We start from the raw sequence: 14,074 nt of genomic DNA, 5'->3' as shown, positions 1-14,074 counted from the left end.
GGTATCAGCTCCTCATTTTTACCCTCCCTCCCTGCTCCCCCTCCCTCATGAACCCTTGATAATTTCTAAATTATTATTATTTTGTCATGTCTTGCATTGTCCGATGACTCCCCTTCACCCACTTTTCTGTTGTCTGTCCCCCAGGGAGGAGGTTATATGTAGATCCTTGTAATCTGTTCCCCCTTTCAACTCCACCCTCCCTCCACCCTCCCGGTAATCACTCCTCACTCCAATGGTCCTGAAGGGATCATCTGTCCTGGATTCCCTGTGTTTCCAGTTCCTATCTGTTCCAGTGTATGTCCTCTGGTCTAGCCAGATTTGTAAGGTAGAATGGGGATCATGAGAGTCGGGGGAGGAAGCATTTAGGAACTAGAGGAAAGTTGTATGTTTCATCGTTGCTACATCGCACCCTGACTGGCTATCCTCCTCCCCATGACCCTTCTGTAAGGGGATGTCCAGCTGCCCACAGATGGGCTTTGGGTCCCCAATCTGCACTGCCCCTCATTCACAATGATGTGATTTTTGTTCCTTGATACCTGATCCCTGTCAAGCACTTTTGTACATATGTTGCCATCATCATTTTCAAAATATGTTTCTTTCTACTTGAGCCCTTGCTATCAGCTCCTCATTTTTCCCTCCCTCCCTCCCTCATAAACCCTTGATAAATTATAAATTGTTATTATTTTCATATCTTACATTGTCCTCTGTCTCCCTTCACCCACTGTTTTGAGCACTCTTACTGCTCTTGGACAGGGTCAATACTTTTCCACCTGGGGTTTGCGGGCTCAGCATTTGGAATTCCTATGAGTGGTCACTGATTTGGGGGGGGGGCATTCTTATTTTAATGATGGGCTTTAGAAATCAGCACCAGGAAATCTGGCGTGTCTGGAGGATTCCCCTGTAGCAGAGGGCTGCACAGCGACCCTCTGCCTGGGTTTGCAGTCAAATCTGTACTAATAAAAGCCACAGACCGCAGGGCTGGTTCAGAGCTGGCTACAGAAACAGTGGGAGAAACTGGTGCTAATGCAGTCAGACTCGCCAAGGGGCGATGTTTGGTACCACGACATCAAGGCGTACACAGACAGCGAAGACCATTCACTCTTCCAGCCCCAGCCCTAAATAGATTAGAACCTTATTTAACGCAGTTTTCCGTCATGCCCAGATGTTAACCTCATCTTCCATTGAACAAGACAAAGTTTTCAACCGGCATGTTAAAATTGGTGTTCAAAAACCCTTTGCCAGCAGTATTTTGTTACATTTAAAGACCGATGATCCTGAACTTGCAAACAAAGCCTTGAAGTTGCCTTATATAGCACTGTTCTATAAACAGGCTAAGCCATTTTATGCACTGGTCTTATGGACATCTAAATATAAAAATAGATTGAAACAAATCCAGATGTGAAATCTCATTATTGTGTGGAATTTCGTTTGTGCAAAACAATATCATCCACAAGGTTAAAGTAATTGATGCAGTGTTAAATGAATGTGAATGAATGATATTCCTTTAAATTTTACTTAATTTAAATTTATTTAATTTGCAAACATGTTGTAGTCTAAATCATTTAAGAGCTTTGGCAAATTAAGGTGCTTATACTTGGTATCCTGGCATGTATGTAAGCAATGTAATAATAAATAATGCTAATTAATGTCCATTTTATTTCATTTGTTCTGTAGGAACGAATTTAGTGTTTGAAGATGAAATCACTACAGTGCAACAGGAAGTGGATAAGCTAAAAGCTCTAAATGTGACCAAAATTATTGCACTGGGACACTCTGGCTTTGAAATGGATAAACTCATTGCTCAGAAAGTGAGAGGCGTGGATGTGGTGGTAGGAGGGCACTCCAACACGTTTCTGTATACAGGTAACTCTCTCATTAAGACTATGCAACCAGGACCACTACATGGGTTACTTTGTCTCTTTTGCCTTAGCAACAGTTATTTTGTTACTGTTCTTCAATATATACTGAATGTCAACATGTGCAAATCTTACAAAAAGGAGACATTATGAAGAATAATTTGTTGATTTCACAATTGCACGTCAATTCCATTCCTGGTTGCCAGTTCAGACCACCAGCTGCTGAACAGGAAAAAGGTGGGGCTGTCGAATCTGGTAAAGATGTATAGACCTCCTCAATAGTAACTCCCCTTTACCTCACCTGCCATACCCCCAGGCACCTTTCTTCTAGTTATTGTCTCTATGTGTTCACCCAAACTGAAAAATACATATCAGAGGGTCAAAAATGCTACCAACAATACCAAAATACAACAGAGAGAAGCCCCTATGTGGAAAAAAAGGAAATGTTAAAAACCAGATAAAGTCAAAGTGTATCAAAAGGAAGATCAGATCACAAGGTTTTAACCATTACATCAGATCTATCCTTTTTTTTTTCATATCTATGCTTTTAATCTACAATAATCATCTCTCTGATACTCTGTCTGATAACCACGTTGTTCCTATCCTTCCATAATGGTCACACGTAAATCACCAAAGGCGTGTTCCATGCGTAAATCCTACAAATGTGTCTTGCACGTCCGCGGTCCTCCATAGCATTCTGCAAATGAGAATTTTACAATTTATGGTCTTGATAATATTTCTTCTTTTGGATTTGGACTTTATCTTTTATAACCCTGGCTCACAGATGTCGATGTAGGCGTAGTTGTAGGCGTAGTTGTACCCCTTCAATGTAGGCGTAGTTGATACCCCACTTAGATGACTGCTTGTTTGAAAACCAGCCTTGAAGACCCCAGATGCTATTCTTTGTGGTAGCCCGGCACCATCTAATTTCTTCCCTACTCTTTGCCATAGCACCCCGCATGTCCTTTGTGAGGACAAGTATCAGGCAAGGCCACGTCGTAAGATCTTACATTGACGCTTTGAAGCTAGGATCATTTGAGCCCCAAACCCATTCCTACATCTATGTTTTCTGTCTACCTCTGGTTCTCTGAGAGACAGCTTTATTATTTTATGGTAACGAATCTTATGGATCCTCTTCCTGGAGCATACGGTTCTTCTGTTTATAGTGTCAGTGATTTAGCCCATGATCATGTATTTAGAACGCCATGGAGGAAGGGAGATTAAATAAGTGTAGGCTAACTGCACATCGCGATACCTGGATTATTGGCTTGCACAGATTAAGTCCTTCGGTGACTGGACGTTATTTACACAAACAATGGGAGTCAGTGGTCAAGTAAAACTTACATAATACTCACTGATAATGTCAGACCCAGGTCTGCCAGCCTGAGAGACCTCTTAGTAATACAAGGAGGGCACTGAAGTGGTACGTATATGCTAGTCTGCCTCTGATAGGCAATACTTTGGGGATAGCTCTCCTCTGCTTCTTCACATTCCTTGTAATTTTGGCCTTAAGTCTTCGGGTTACACGTGTGCTTGCTGTATAGCTCAGTTCATGTCATGGGGTTTCTACATCACATCCTCCTGGTATGGCCTTTGGAGTATGTTGTGCACCTTGAAGATTCAGGGTTCAATGTCTCGGTATTCTATGACCCATAGCCTGGATCCCTGAGGATTATACAGACACTTGGACCAATGGGCCCTATAAGAAGCATAGTGTCAGCATACTCTCCTCTTGAGGTCCATAAATGTATTATTAGTCATTTTATTCCCCACTAGAGGGTTGGTCCTCCCCCTCTTTCTACCAACAGATCCATGGACCTTTTTACAAAGATGAAGCCCATGGTCAACAAGGAAACCCCTGCCCCTCCCAAAACAGAAACCAAAGCAAGGTGTTAAAAGCCAAGAAGGCCATGCTGAAAGATGTCCACAGACACACACACACACACAGATCTGCACATCCACTTTTCAGCAGCCCATGGCCCTGAGACGAGGAAGGCAGCCCAGTACCTTCAGAAGAGCGCCCCCAGGAGGAACAAGCTTGACTGCTATGCTGTCATCAAGTTCCCCCTGACCACAGAGTCCGCCGTGAAGATCGAAGATAACACCAAACGTGTCCATTGTGGATGTCAAGGCCAACAGGTACCAGATGAAACGGGCTGTGAAGAAGCTCTACGACACTGATGTAGCCAAGGTCAACCCCCTGATCAGGCCTGACAGAGAGAAAAAGGCCTGTGTAAGACTGGCTCCTGACTCTGACGCTTTAGATGTTGTCCACAAAGTCTGAGTCATCTAACCGAGTCCATCTGGCTAATGCTAAATGAAGTTCTTTCAATTAAAAGAAAAAACTGAGTTCAGTTCTGCTCTGACTCACGTAGGACTTTTATGAGTCAGAATCATATTGTTAGCAACTGGGTTGTTGTGTGTGTGTGTGTATAAATAGATATTATATATAACAAGTATTTAAGATTACTGCATCCCAACTAATGTCATTAAGATCAACTCTGTTTGAGGAAGTTGCTCTTTCCCAGTTGGATTTTGAGTGTCTTCGAACCTGAGTAGTCATTTTGTGGCACTCTATCAGACAATGTTCCACTGTTATTTGGAAGGGTTCAGTGGCTAGTTCTTCAGAAATGATCCATCTCTTCCCTTTTCCTAGTCTGTCTTAGTCTGGAAGCACCACTGAAACCTGTCCACTATGAGTGACTGGTGGCATCACGTCCAGCATCACCACACATAAGCCATTACAGAATGACAAAGTGACATGTCTGGCAGTCACTGTTCATAGGAAGGATAAATACTATTTTTTGGAAGAAGAGGAATCTAAGCCAACAAGAACAGCTACAAATACATGTTATTAGTTAATAAGTGCTGTAGAGCTGGAACCAACTCATCGCCACCCTGCATGCATGTTCCGCAGAACTAAACACAGCCCGGGCCTGCCCATCCTCACAATTGTTATGTTTCAGCCTTTGCTGCAGACACTGGATCAGTCTCTCTGATCGAGAATCTTCCTCTTTTTCGCTGACCCTCTACTTTACCAAGCGTGCAGCCCTTTTCCAGGGACTGGTCTCTCGTAACATGTCCAAAATCTGTGTGACAAAGTCTCACTCTCCTCCTTTGGAAGAAGCATTCTGGATTTACTTCTTTCAAACACAGATTTGAAATTCTTTGTTATTCTCCCAGGACATGGCACTTTCAACAGTCTTCATCAAACTACAATTCAGATGTGTCCATTCTTCTGTAGGCTTCTTTACTCATTGTCCAACTTTTATATGCATATGAGACAAATGAAAATACCATGGCTTGTGTCAAGTGCACCCCAGTCCTCAAAGGGACATCTTTGCTCCTGAACACGTTAGAGATATGGTGGAGAAAATTTGCCCAGTGTAATACTTCGTTTGAGTTCTTGACTGCTGCTTCCAAGAGCATTGATTGTGGATCCAAGTAAATCCTTAACGACGTAATTTATTTTCTCTGCTTACTGTAGTGTTGTCTATTGGTCCAGTGGGTGGATTTTTATTTCCTTTACATTGAATTATAATCCATAGTGAAAGCTGTATTCTTTGATTTTCATTAGTAAGTACTTCAAATATAGTTCACTTTCAGCAAACAGGCTTGTGTTATCTGCATATTAATATTACAAGTGATTAATGACCCTTCCTCCAATCCCAATTCTGTGCTCTTCTTCATATACTCCAGTCTCTTGGATTATTTACTCATTATGACAAAAGGATAAAGCCCTCACACACACATTCCTTGATGTTAAACCCTGCTGGGTTCCCTTGCTCTGTTCAGATGGTGCCTCTTGGTTTATATAGCAACTCTGCACAAGCACAGCCCTGTGCTCTGGAATTTTTTAAATGCAATAATACATGTATAAATAATAATTACAAATCGTGCTAGAGAGGAGAGAAATACAAGATGTGAAAATACAATAGAAGGATCTAGTCAAATTGAAGGAGTATTCTCAGGGACCAACATTGGCTAAGATCAGATGTCAACTTGGTAAATAATAATAATCAGTTGGCATTAAGTAGATTCTGACTCATGGTGACCCATGTGTTTGGCAGTAGAATTGTGTTTCATAGAGTTTTCAATGGCTTATTTTTTGGAAGTGGATCACCAGGTTTATTCTCTGAGACACCTCTCAATGGAATCAAACCATCACTCTTTAAACTATCATCTGAGTTTCCTCCTCCCCCACCCCCAACTATCATAATTCCAGTTCTACCTTAAAAATCCAGTTAGACCAGAGGATGTACACTGGTACAGATAGGAACTGGAAATACAGGAATCCAGGACAGATGACTCCTTCAGGACCCGTGCTGAGAGTGCGATACCAGGAAGGTGGAGGGAAGGTGGGGTAGAAAGGGGGGAATCGATTACAAGGATCTACATATAACCTCCTCCCTGGGGGGATGGACAACAGAAAAGTGGGTGAAGGGAGACGTCGTACAGTGTAAGACATGACAAAATAATAATAATGTATAAATTATCAAGGGTTCGTGAGGGAGGGGGTAGTGGGAAGGGAGAGGAAAAAATGAGGAGTTGATACCAAGGGCTCAAGTAGAAGCAAATGTTCTGAGAATGATGATGGCAACAAATGTACAAATGTGCTTGACACACAATGGATGGATGTATGGATTGTGCTAAGAGTTGTATGAGCCCCCAATAAAATGATTTAAAAAAATTATTATCTGAGTAACATTTATACCAACTCCTTGCCTCCCCAACCAAAACAAATAAACAAACATTGAGTCATGCCAACTTCTAGCATGTTACCCTATAGGACCGGGTAGAACGGCCCCTGGGAGTTTCCAAGACAATTACTGTTAATGAGAGGAGCAAATCCCCATCATTCTCCCGAGAAGCAGTTGGTGGTTTCGAACATCTGATCTTGTAAATCACAGTCCGATGTGTAACCACTATGCCACCAGGGTTCCTCTGTACCACCCAGGCACGCTATAAAAACCAAAACCCACTGCTGCAGAGTCGATTCGGACTCATGCCAGACAGATGAGGTTGAATACAAAGAGTAGAGATCCTTATAGCATTTCTGGGGCTGTAAATCTTTCCAGGAAGAGGAAGCCTCATCTCTATCTGAAGGAGCAGCTGGTGGGTTTAAACTGCCAACCTTGTGGTTAGTAACCCAATGCTTACCCCACAGCAGCACCAGGGTTCCTTAGGGGCTCTAGAAGTAATCTTCACTGAGTGCTTAAGTCAACGAGCCCTGGATGTAGGGATTATGAACGATACTTTCTTTGCAGTCAGCAGTTCAAAATCCCCAGTTGTTCTGCCGGAGAATGACGGGGCTTTCTAATCCTGTAAATAGTTATAAAACTCACAAGGGCAGTTCACCCCAACCCTGCAGTGTTGCAAGGCGTCAGCATGGAGGTTTGTTTTTGTTTTGTTAACCTCAAGTCAAGTTTAATTTGCTGCAGTCACTTTTTAAATTCTCCAAATAACCCTGAGAGATGGGAATTACGTACTATTTTCTCCCCTTCACAGAGAAATAAACTAAGAGGAAAAGATGTAACTAACCCAGAGGTGGGCCTCTGATTCCAAAAGTTCTTAGTGCCATTCGCAGAGGCTCTGAAGCAGGTGGGTGCGGTCTAGAAATGGGCCGAGGCTAAGAGGACCGACCGCAGTGCAGAGGAGCTGCTCCAGATGGAGCTGGGGGGACCGAAAGGCCGGACCGCCTCGCTCTCATCATCTATGATGCTCCTGTGAAACATTCTGTCTTTGCTCCAGGGGAAGAGTTTAAACCTGGGAGGAACGTGATCGTATTTAGGAAGGGCACTCGGGATGTCACGTGGAGTAGAAAGAGGCCGGAATGGGCCTCTGGGAAGGGAGCAGAAACCCACTCACCGCTGCCCTTGAGTCCATGCCGACTCGTGGACAGAGCACAACTGCCCCCTAGGGTTTCCAAGACGGGAATCTTCACAGAAGCAGTCTGCTTCATCTTTCCCTGGGCAGTGGCTGAGGGGCTGGACTCACTGACCTTTCCCTTAACCCCGGGCCACCAAAACATAGGGTAATCTTGGCCAACAGTGCGGCGCTGGCTGAGGAAATTTAAAGCAGCAGGCCGGTCCAAGCGGCTATGCAGAAAGTGCATCTGAGCCATTTCAAAGAGAGACTCTGTTCCCTGGAAGCCCTGATTTGAAATATGCTAATTACCCATTTGAAGAACAAATCGGTCTTCGGAGAAATATAACCAGAATGCTCCTTGGGATCAAATATGGTAAGACGTTGACTTAATGCATTTGGATGTATCCTCAGAGAAGGGCAATCACTGAAAAAGGACCTCCTGTTTGGTGAAGTAGAGCTAGTGGTGTTCCTTCAATGAGGTGAACTGACACTACCTGCAACAATGGACGCTGATCGACCAGTGGTCCTGAAGATGCTTTCTAAAAGGTCAGAGTCAACGCAAAGACAACGCTCATGGATTGCATAGTGTCCTCCCTGAGTATGTGTCAATTTGGCTGGGCCCTGGTTCTCAGTGGCTTGGCACTTATACGAAGGGGCTTCAGATTGTCCATAGGGCAGTGGAATGGAAAGATAATGAATTTTCCCCCAGGAACTTTTGGATGTTGTGTAATGGATCGTCCCCGCGATGTGACCAGATGTGATCACCCAATCAATTGCACGGAGATTCAGGTGGGAAAGAGCACCGTCACCGAGGTGGGGAATAGCCCTGATCTGCTGTGAACGAGCGGCCTTGAGGGTCGCCTGACAAGCGGCTTAGCAAAGGGTCCAGGATTAAGCAAAGATCAAGGATTTGACTACCACCAAGAAAGACGAACTGGCGGTCCCTGTGCTGCAAATCTCCCAGAGCTAGGTGGACACTGACGCCAGGACGTGGGCGGCTCTCCAAGACCATCTGACCCAGATGTTGAAAGGAGGTGAAGATTTCTTCCAGAGCCAACACAGAGAACCCCTTCCCTGGATTTGGGCCAACAGCCTTTTAAACTATGAAAGACTGTATTTCTGCTGACTGAAACCATCATCCACTGTGGTATTTCTGTTATAGCAAGGCGAACGGACTAAGGCAGCAACCAATGAAAACAACTCAGAGCCACTTACTTTTACTCAGTTGTTTCAATAAGGATCCCAATCCTTACGTTCTCCAGTTAGCCCTGTCTGCATCGAAACCATAGTGTGAACAGCCTTGAAACAGTCTCGAATTCAGCCTGTTGAAAACAGCCTCAGGGGGAAACAGAGGCACGTCAAGGGACACTGGGGCAGAAACCATGGCGGACGGACGGCGGCTGGGACCAGGCTAGTGGCTCAGCGTCTGCCGGAGTGCGAGAAGCTGGCCGAGGAAGGAAGACGTCAAGGAGGCATTGAGACCTCGTCTCCTCGGAAAAGCACACCCGCGCGGCCTCAGACATGGTGGCTCCAGCCCGGCTCGTCGTGGCAGTAGTAAGATGTGCTATGAGGCTGAAGAATGGGATTTACTAAATGAAAGTATGAAGCCTTTGTCAAAAAGATGCAGTCAGTTAGGACAAGCTGTTCCAAAAATGGTTCAACAGCGCTCTCCTTACGTTGAGGAAATCACAGGCCTCCTAACCAAACTTCGATGAACTGAGACGCTACGAAGGGTCACAGAGAGGAAGATTTATGTTGCAATCGAGCAGGCTCGCCTGACTAAAACATTGACAACCGTAAAAGAAGAAAAGAGGCAGCCTCCGTCTTCCAAGAGCTGCAGGTGGAAACGTGCAGGTCGATGGGAAGGAACGAGCGAGTGGGGTTTATCGTGGAGCAGATGCGGCTCTGCCTTGCTGTGAGGGATTCCATCTGGACACAAAGCATCAGCACGAAAATGACGCCCAGGTTTTCCAGGAGGAGAACACAGAGAAATTGAAGTTGGAGTATTGTAACTTAATGATTCAGCTGGATCCACATAAAGGCGCTTACTTGTCTATCTGTAAACACCACAGAGCAATTCACGACGCTTCTGGCATGCAGGCAGAAAGCGGGACGTGGCAGCCGGCTCTGATGAGCATGCTTCTCTGTTTTCCTGGCTCCATTCGACAGTCAGCAGTCAGATTTGGTTCCCCGAGCGAGTGCTGACAAGAAGTTAGAAGAAATCCCCAAGCTCAAGGGTCTTCTGAAGCTTTTTCCCACCATGGAGTTGATGCCCTGGACCACACTTGTGGAGGACTATGGCGTGGACTTAAGAAAGGCTCTTGCGAGAGTCCAGCAATTGATGCTTTTAGCTCCGCAGAGGAAGGTGGAAAAAGATGGAAAGACTTGAAGAACAGAGTTGCTGAACGTAATATTAGATTAATAGCCAAATATTACACCCGGGTAACCATGAAGACTATGGCACAGCTGCTGGATCTGTGGATGAGGCAGGGGCCTTTCTCTCAAATCTCGTAGTAGCAAGACCGTCTCTGCTAAAGTAGACAGGCTGGCAGGAATGATCAACTTCCAGAGACCCAAGGATCCACATGATTTATTACATGACTGGTCTCTGAAAGTGAACTCATCGATGCCGCTAGTGAACAAGCCTGCATGCCTCGCAGCCCACGAGATGCTGCTCCATGATCTGCAATGAGGCTCGCGGTGCCGTCGTGCTTTTAGGAAAGAGTGATAAGGAAAGTCACTAAAAGTAAGACTATTATCATGGTGTATGTGTAAGACTGGAACATGCACACTGCTACAGTTAAGAGCAGGGAATCCAGGATAGATAAATCCCTCAGGGCCAACAAGGAGAATAGAGATACCAGGAGGATTAGGGGAATGTGGGGGGAGAAAAGGGGGAATCAATCTATAATTTTCCTTCTATTCTGTTTCTTTGTCTGAAATGTCAAAAGATCGTGAATATGTTTGGGGCTGTCTTTGACCTTTTAAGTTGACTTATTCATTGTTTAACTTTTTGCATTGGCAGGTGGTGCAAGAATGTACCATTTTTTATTGTCTGACTAAAAAAAAATGTGTCATAACGTACCCAAGTATGTTTTTCAGCGTGACGCTTTTTAACTATTATTTGTTTTCATTCAGCTAACAACCATCATCTGATAAAAGCAGTGTGTGCAAAGAAAGAAAGAAAGAAAGAAAACAATACCCAGTGTGAAGGGGGGCTGGGGGGTGGCATGGAGTGGAGACCCAATGCCCATCTGTAGCCAACTGGACATCCCCTCACAGAAAGGTCACAGGGAAGAGATGAGCCAATCAGGGTGCACCGATGAAACACACAACTTTCCTCTACTTATTTAATGCATCCTTCCCCCCCACTATCCTGACCTCAATTCTACCTTACAAATCAGAGTAGACTGGAACATGCACACTGCTACAGTTAAGAGCAGGGAATCCAGGATAGATAAATCCCTCAGGGCCAACAAGGAGAATAGAGATACCAGGAGGATTAGGGGAATGTGGGGGGAGAAAAGGGGGAATCAATCTATAACCCCTTCCCAAGGAGATGAACAACAAAAAAATGGGTGAGGGGTAATGGAGGAGGATATAAGATATGAAAATAATAATCTATTACTTATCACAGGTTCATGAGGGAGGAAGGGAAGGGGAAGAAATGGGGAGCTGATATCAGGGGCTCTAGTAGGAAGGAAATGCTTTGAAAATGATGATGGCAGCATATGTGCTTGACACACTGGAGGAATGTATGGATTGGGATAAGAGATGTAAGAGCCCCCAGTAAAAGTATTTAATAAGAAAACGACGTCAGAATGCTGCCCTGCACCTCTTATCGCCCTTTGGTCTGCTCGCTCACCTGTTCTGACCACTGGGCCATCAGCTGGCCCCTACTTGTGACCACCATGTTCTAAGGATTCCTATGGCCGCAGTACCCCGGCCAGGCTGAATTTGATCCTCCTCAGACAGTGCACGCTGCATTCACCCACCCAGCCTGTCTTCCCAACCCCATGGGTTCTGGGATCATGTTCCCGTGAATGATTTCTTCTTGCCAAGATGAGGAGTTGAGCTTCTCAAGCAGTTGAGCGGGTCTGTGTCAAGAGAAGGTGTGGGCGATGAGCATCGTTGGCTGGATGGCGTGAAGTGGTATGGAACAGGTGAAGCCCTGGATTGCTTCTTCTGCCAGTGGCTTTCTGGGGTCTTGAGATGGGAGGAGCAGAGACTAGCAAAACCTGGCCTGCCATTGCATCAGAGACATCTGAAGGGACCACCTTACTCCCGAATCCACGTGGTTAAGACGCAAGCCAGTCCACATTTTGTCTAAGGAAAAGAATCACAACGTGCTGTTTCAGAAGAGGAGAAAGCCAGTCCAACGGGGCTCTGGGACTGCTGGCTGAACACTGATTGATTGGATGAGGCATTTGACCAAAGCATCATGCTCCCAGCTTCGGAATTCTTTTTAAGTATGGCTATTTGTAGAAAAGGCACAAAAACAAATGCTCACCCTATGGGTTTCCAGGAATCTGCAGTCTCACCCCCTGCCAGATGAGTACTCTGCCTTCCTCATGGGGGCATTGTCCGCCACCTTGTGGGCATATGCAGAACAGCACCTTCCAAGGGTCTGGACTTACCCAAGGATTCCACCTTCCCGCAAACCAACCCCTGCAGAATGGGTAGGAGGGGGCTGCCACATGCCCTGGGCCCCTGAAGTAAAGACCACACTCCAGGCTAACCCAGGATGAGGATGACTGAGTATTAACCTTCCTTCCCTGCCACTCTGCAGCGCATCGGATCCTCTAACGCCACAGCCAACATCTCAGCGTGACCCTGACGTGGGGATGGGGCAAGACGCTCGCTAAAGCTGAAATGGGGGTCTCTTTGTAAAAGTAAAGTTCCCAGGTGGTTTTCCTTTTTTTTTTTCCCCCAGAGGGAGCAAGGAAAGGAGACATTTAGATTGCCAGCAACTGTTAGACGCTTGTGAAGTGCTGGCCTTGCGGTTCACTGGGCTGGGAGGAGTTTCTGTCGTCGACATCGCAGCATGACCGCGATGGGTTCTTCCCAGCATCTCGCCTGACTCATCGTAGGGGGGAAAGGGCCAGAAATGAAGTCCTGGGTCTGCCCCGGCTTTCTGCTGTTCTTTCTGTTTGGTCGTTGTTGTTGCAGGTGTTTTGAGGCTGTGTGGTGCCGTGCCACACCGCTCTTCCTCCGTCACAGATATGACCTTATCACATTGCCTGTGGCAGTCAGTCTTCGCAACTGGAAAGTGGGGGAAAACAACCAAACCTCCCTCTTGGGTGAAGAATTCAATAAAAGACAGCCCAGGGCCTGGTATCCAGCACACTCGCAGCTAGCCCGTGTTCCAGGCTCTCCTGCATACCTGTAACGGGAGAGACTGACAGGAGGGGCGGGCGGAAGTGATGGAAACAGCTGTGAGTCAAGGGCAGCTGACTCACAACAGACGAAATGATGTGTCACCATCTCCGGGGAGGGAAAGTGCAAGCCCCAGTGTGCCTGAGGAGGGCTGCAGACACGGATTTTTTTGTGAAAGAACTTAATCATACCCAAGAGTTCAAAGCTGGGCTTCACGTTTCTTGTGTGGTCCTCGTCCAGGTAGGTATCCTTGAAACAGTGGTGTGACACCCAGCCCCAGGGAGATGCATGGCTCCCCGCTCGCCCCAGGGTCCTCTATTGAGACAGAGGTTGGCAGGGCTTCTTGATTGTGTCGTTACTGGCATAGTAAAGCATATGACTTTCTGATTCTGAATGGCCAGTTTTGAATACATTTCAACCCACTAATGCCTAGGATATCGATCTTGATATGGCCAATTTCATTATTGACGACCTCCAATGTTCCCAATTCATACTTCGTGTGTTTCACTTTCCAACCGTTAGCAGGTTTTTGCAGCTGTGTCTTCTTACTTGGAGTAGACTCAAGGGTTACCAGTTGGGTTGCTAAATGTGTTAGGCAGGGTTCTCTAGAGAAACAAAACCAGAAGACTTATGATCATATATAATAGATAGATAGATAGATAGATAGATAGATAGATAGATAGATAGATAGATAAGTTTATACAGCAAGAAGAACTATAGAGTTCACATAGCAGTACAGAGGTTTCAGTTAAACTCACTTCCGTGGAAGTTAATATACTGGAAGTCCTTCAACTCGTGGGCTGCCAGGTCCAAGGTCAAGGAAGCAGACAGTGGAGTGGGTCACCAATAGTCAGAGCCTCAGGAGCTTAAGCAAGGCAACAGAATCCACCAGCCTCAAGCTCATGTGATGTAGGCACCAGCAGCGTGGCGAAGCAGATCTCAAAGGAGCCTCAAGCTCTAGCAGAGGATCCATG

General features: G+C 45.7%; 1 protein-coding gene and 1 pseudogene across 1 annotated transcript in view; both read left to right on the top strand.

The window, feature by feature from the left end:
• NT5E (5'-nucleotidase ecto) overlaps nt 1-14,074 on the top strand; it is a 57,830-nt gene that overhangs the window by 33,316 nt on the left and 10,440 nt on the right. Inside the window, exons 4-8 of the mRNA XM_045294318.1 lie at nt 1,675-2,002; nt 3,996-4,089; nt 9,046-9,278; nt 9,894-10,089; nt 10,750-10,813. Of these exons, the coding sequence (XP_045150253.1) occupies nt 1,675-2,002; nt 3,996-4,089; nt 9,046-9,278; nt 9,894-10,089; nt 10,750-10,813 (915 nt within the window). The remainder of the gene's footprint in view (nt 1-1,674; nt 2,003-3,995; nt 4,090-9,045; nt 9,279-9,893; nt 10,090-10,749; nt 10,814-14,074) is intronic.
• LOC101643334 lies at nt 9,151-10,416 on the top strand (annotated as a pseudogene).

Source organism: Echinops telfairi, unplaced genomic scaffold, assembly GCF_000313985.2.
Source record: "Echinops telfairi isolate 266 unplaced genomic scaffold, ASM31398v2 ScPeMD7_3533;HRSCAF=4204_0, whole genome shotgun sequence".
Lineage (NCBI taxonomy): Eukaryota > Metazoa > Chordata > Mammalia > Afrosoricida > Tenrecidae > Echinops > Echinops telfairi.
This window is presented reverse-complemented; position numbering and strand designations above follow the sequence as displayed.